General features: G+C 34.8%; 1 protein-coding gene across 3 annotated transcripts in view; it reads right to left on the bottom strand.

Annotated features, from left to right (window-relative positions):
• The window catches only part of LOC107754486 (F-box/WD repeat-containing protein 11), a 33,666-nt gene that overhangs the window by 6,505 nt on the left and 21,332 nt on the right, over positions 1–5,829 (bottom strand). For all 3 annotated transcript variants that reach the window (XM_016570949.1, XM_016570950.1, XM_016570952.1), the window contains 2 exons: positions 1,261–1,510; positions 1,036–1,154 (listed from right to left, as the gene is read on the bottom strand). In XM_016570949.1, coding sequence (XP_016426435.1) covers positions 1,036–1,154; positions 1,261–1,510 — 369 coding nt within the window. The remainder of the gene's footprint in view (positions 1–1,035; positions 1,155–1,260; positions 1,511–5,829) is intronic.

Below are 5,829 nucleotides of genomic sequence, written 5' to 3'. Positions count from 1 at the left end.
GGCTCCTGAAGACAGCAAAGAGGATGACATATTCAGCAGGTGCCCTTTTATACTTATGGGCCCCCGCCTATGACGTCATGGGCCAGGTGGACCAATAAATTGGCGTTGTTTCACACGTGCTTCAGACACCGGTCATGCACGGCTGAATTCCCCAATGTGTCCCCCAGGGGGCGCAGCGTGGAGTTTCCTAGAAGGGGAACTAATCAGTTCCTATAAAAGGTACTTATGTATCTCCTTATACATACATTTTTATAAATACAGTACTGTTCAAAAGTTTTGGGTCACCAAGAATTTTAAATTAAATACAGTTTTATTCAGGAAAGATGTATTAAATTGATAAAAGTGACTAAACACCTTTACAATGTTTCCAAAGATTTCTATTTTCAAGAAATGCTGTTCTTTTGAACTTTCTATTCATCAAATAATCCTAATCCTAAATATATGAAGCTGTTCTCAACACTGATAATAATGAGAAATGTTTATTGAGCAGCAAATCAGCATATTAGAATGATTTCTGAAAGATCATGTGACACTGAACACTGTAGTATGATGCTGAAAATTCAGCTTTGCATCAAAGAAATAAATTATATTTTAAAATATATTCACACAGAAAACAGTTATTTTAAATTGTAATAATATTTCACAATATTACTGTTTATACTATGTTTTTGATCAAATAATTGCAGCCTTGATGAGCAGAAGAGGTTTCTTTAAAAAAAATGTTTTTAAAAAAATCTTAATTTCATAAAACATTTAAATGGAAGTGTACGCCAATGAGAAATTTACCAAATTAAATGTTAAATATATTATTAACACTAAAATAATGAAATTTCTTCAAATCAATACATATTGTTCTCATTTCACACTCATATATTTATGTATTGACATTAATGTGTAATGATAAATAAATGATCACTGTTTTACCGTATTTATCCATTAATAAATGTAAAAAAAATATATATATATAAAAAAATGAATAAATAAACTAAATATAATAATTAAATAAATAAAAACAAATAATTAAATTTAAAAAACCTGATGGTGTTGTCCGAGGACCCGCTGACCACGAGTCTGTCTCTGTACTGAAGGCAAGCGATGCCACGCTTGTGACCATTAAGCGTCCGTACAAACTCACACGTGCTTGTGCTCCACACCTGCAAACATTCGAAACGTCTTTCATCTACATCATCATCACACTACAGCTGCCAATCACCCATCTCTAAAGCCCCGCCCACCCACTGACCACTCCCACCCGCTCACTTTTATGGTTCTGTCTCCAGACGCAGACACGATGTATTTGTCATCGAAGTCCACCACGTTGACGGCGGCGCGGTGACCCACGAGCACGCGGCGCAGGCTGATGTCGGTCGCAGACGCCATGTCCCACACCGCGATGGAGCGATCTTTTGAACACGTCACCATGAGACCATTACAGAAGCGCAGGTGCAGAACCGCCTCGTTGTGATGGATCAGAGTGTTGAGAACCTCACCAGAAACAACATCCCACACCCTGAGACAGACAGAGAAAAATATTGCAGATTAGGACACATTATGAAGGGAACATCAGTACAACTACTGTAAGGGAGGTTATTACGGTTAACTAAAACTAACACTAAAACCATTACAAAACAACATTTTGTTACTTGAAATAAAAAATGTCAAAAGAAATTTATTAAAATTAATAAAATAAAAATAATTATCTAGTTTAGCTTGATGTACTGAAATAACTAAAACTGAAAATTTTAAAGAAAATTTATAAAAACTATATAGACATATTTCAAAAAAAAATTTAAACTCATAAAAATGTCAAAAAAACACAACAAAATTACTAAAAATGTAACTAAAATGAAAAAATATCAATTATTGATATGTTAATTATTAATAAACAGAAATAAAATAAAATATAAATTAGTAAAAATTATATTAGTATCTCAATGACACTAAAATAAGTATTAGGTCCATTTTTACCCATTTTACCTTTAGATATTCATTTAAACAGAATCGCTAAGAAAAAGCTATTTCTAGCTAAATATTTTCGATATGAACACAAAATGTGTACTGATTATTGAAATTTCTCTCTGTTTCTAATGTTTACAATAAAATATTTAATATTAAATTTGAAAGAATTCTCACTGACACTGCTCTAAAAAAGTTTGGAATCAGTAAGATTTTTTTTATGTTTTTGAATGAAGTCTCTTCTGCTCACCATTTATTTGATCAAAAATACAGTAAAAACAGTAATATTGTGAAATATTACAATTTTAAATAACTGTTCTATTTGAATATTTTGTAAAATGTAATTTATTCCTGTGATGGGAAAGTTGTATCTTCAGCATTATTACAGTGTCACATGATCCTTCAAAAAGGATCTGCTCAAGAAACATTTCTGATTATTATCAATGTTGAAAACAGTTGTGCTGCTTCATCTCTTTTTAAAAACTGTGATAAATTTTATTTTTCAAGATTCTTTGATGAATAGAATAGAAAAGAGCAGTATTTATTTGATATATATATATATATATATAGTAACATTATTAATGTGTTTTGACCATTTTGATCAATTTAATGCATCCTTTTAACTTTTTTGGTGGCACAGAATTTCCTTAAAACAAAACGGGTTGAAGAAATAATAGATTCCTACACTATTTTTTTTCAAGTCAAGTCAAGTCAAGTCACCTTTATTTATATAGCGCTTTTAACAATACAGATTGTGTCAAAGCAACTGAACAGCATTAATTAGGAAAATAGTGTGTCAATAATGCAAAATGACAATAGTAAACACTAATTTTCCAGTTAAAGACAGTTCATCATTGAATTCAGTGATGTCTTCATTCAGCTCAGTTCATAGTATCATAGTATCTGTGCAATCAAGGCGACGATATCGCTGGAAATGAAGTGTCCCCAACTAAGCAAGCCAGAGGCTTGTTTTCAACAATTCAAGTACTAAATATCTCCTGTAATAACTGCTATGCTCTTTTGGCAAAGCTGTTGTTAAAACAAACTAAGTAAGAGGCCAAGCTCTAGTGGCATAAATTAACAAGCGCAGCAGGTGCAAAACAATGGATGGACTGTAAATTGCATGTGAACGACCTCACCAGCAGCTGAAACATCCTGCTCCAGCTGAACTCGGCCAACTGATGTGTTAATGCTCTGTAAACACAATCACATTACAAAGCCGCTTCCCTCTCCAGGTGTTAAACGTCCGGCCGTTTGCGCTTCCACTCGGAGTGACGCAAGCCTGATTTATGCAGCTGTACAGCTCGTTCCCTCAAACTCTCACAGGTGAGAGAAACACACACATACTCGCACTGGAAAAGGTGACAGAGCTCCGGCTGGAGCTTTAAATGATTCTAGGGAAGTGAGGTCATTGTTTCCATGGAGATTCTTCAGCTGGAGGCAGTATGTATGTGAAACATTTAAAACTAATTATCTAATATAGATTTGCAGCACATCATATTTTTATTTTCCGGCTTAAGGACTCACATACTTTTAGACTTTTATAGCTGTTCAGGACTACTGGGTAAAGATTTTTAGAAAGCATTTTAAAGAGATTAATGTGAAAATTAGAAAAATGTGTACTGATTAATGTCATGCTCAGACCAAAAATGTTTTAACTCAATTTTAATCTGTTTTAGTGTTTAGTTAATAATAAAATATCTATCATTACATTTCTTAGTCTCAATTATTTTAGCACATCAAGTTAAATGAAAAAAAATATATATATTTTTTAAAAAATATTTTATTTTATTTCAGTTATCATTTATTTAATTACGTAAAATAAAAAAGTTTTTTTCTTTGTGGGTTTAGAAGTGCTAAAATACTTTAAAAGTAATTTTTTGAAGTAGTAAAATAAACTAAAACCTGACAAAAACTTAAAAACTGAAAGAAAAACTAATACATTCATATCCCATTATAGTTTTGTTTTAGTTATTTCAGTACATCAGGTTCAACAAAATAAAAATAAATGTTTTTTATAGATTTTTACAGTGGGGAAAATATTTATTTGATCCCCTGCTGATTTTGTAAGTTTGTCCACTTACAAAGAAATGAAGGATCTGCCACCTCCGTGCTTGACTGTAGGGATGGTGTTCTTGGGGTCATAGTCAGCATTTCCCTCCCTCCAAACACGGTGAGTCAAGTTAATGCCAAAGAGATCAATTTTGGTCTCATCTGACAACAGCACTTTCTCCCAAGCCTTCTCTGAATCATTTAGATGTTCTTTGGCAAACTTTAAACGGGCCTGAACATGTGCCTTCTTGAGCAGGGGGACCTTGCGGGTCCATTGCGGCGTAGTGTGTTACCAATGGTTTGCTTGGTGACTGTGGTCCCAACTGCCTTAAGATCATTAACAAGCTCCTCCCGTGTAGTTCGGGGCTGATCCCTAACCTTTCTCATGATCATCCTTACCCCATTAGGCGAGATCTTGCACGGAGCTCCAGACCGAGGCCGAGTGATGGTTGTTTTGTATTTCTTCCATTTCCGAATAATCGCACCGACAGTTGTCTCCTTCTCACCAAGCTTCTTGCTGATGGTCTTGTAGTCCATTCCAGCCTTGTGCAGATCTACAATCTTGTCTCTGACATCCTTTGACTGGATTTTTTGGTTGGTATTCTGTCTCTATCCTTTAACATAAACCTACCATAAAAATTACAGACCCTTCATTTCTTTGTAAGTGGGCAAACTTACAAAATCAGCAGGGGATCAAATAAATATTTTCCCCACTGTATTTCAGTTAATAAGGATTTTTTTTATAAATGGTTTTAGTTTAACTACAATAACCCTGCACCAGCGATCCTTCAGAAATCATTCTAATATGCTGATTTGTTTCTCAAGCAACATTTCTAATTATTATAAATGTTAATATTTTTTATGAAAACCATGTTGCATTTTATTTTTCAGAATTCTATGATGCATAGAAAGTTCAAAAGAACAACATTTATTCGAATTGGAAATCTTTTGTAACACTATAAATGTTTTTATGTCACTTTTGATCAATTTAATGCATGCTTGATGAATAAATGTACTCATTTCTTTTTCAAAAAACAAAAACAAAAATCTAACTGACCCCAAACTTTCAAACAGTAGTGTAAAATCTGTTAGCAATTATGCCACTGCAATATTAGTGTGCAAGTACCTGACAGTCGAATCAGAGGAGCCCGTCACTATGACTCTGTCATCGTACTGCAGACACAGAACCGAGCCAGTGTGACCCGTCAGGACCTTCAGACACTCCAGAGACTGTTTGTCCCAGATCTGACAGAGACAGAGAGAATGTGATAATCACCACAACAGACAGATCAACAGACAGACAGACAAGACAGAAAGACAGATCAACAGACAAGACAGACAGACAGACAAGACAAGACAGAAAGACAGACAGACAGATCAACAGACAAGACAGACAGACAGACAAGACAGACATACAGACAGACAGATCAACAGACAAGACAGACAGACAGACAGATAAACAGACAGACAGACAAGACAGACATACAGACGGATCAACAGACAGACAAGACAGACAGACAGATCAACAGACAGACAAGACAGACAGACAGATCAACAGACAGACAGACAAGACAGACATACAGACGGATCAATAGACAAGACAGAAAGACAGACAGACAGAGATAGACAGACAGATCGACAGAGAGATCAACAGACAAGACAGAAAGACAGACAGAGATAGACAGATCGACAGACAGATAGACAGATAGATCAACAGATAGACAGACAGACAGACAGATCAACAGACAGGCAGACAGACAGACAGACAGATCAACAGACAGGCAGACAGACAGACAGACAGAGACAGATCAACAGACAGAA

Source organism: Sinocyclocheilus rhinocerous, unplaced genomic scaffold (assembly GCF_001515625.1).
Source record: "Sinocyclocheilus rhinocerous isolate Xijiao unplaced genomic scaffold, SAMN03320098_v1.1 scaffold50, whole genome shotgun sequence".
Taxonomy (NCBI): domain Eukaryota; kingdom Metazoa; phylum Chordata; class Actinopteri; order Cypriniformes; family Cyprinidae; genus Sinocyclocheilus; species Sinocyclocheilus rhinocerous.
Note: the sequence above shows the minus strand (reverse complement) of the source record. Positions and strands in the feature narration are given on the sequence as shown.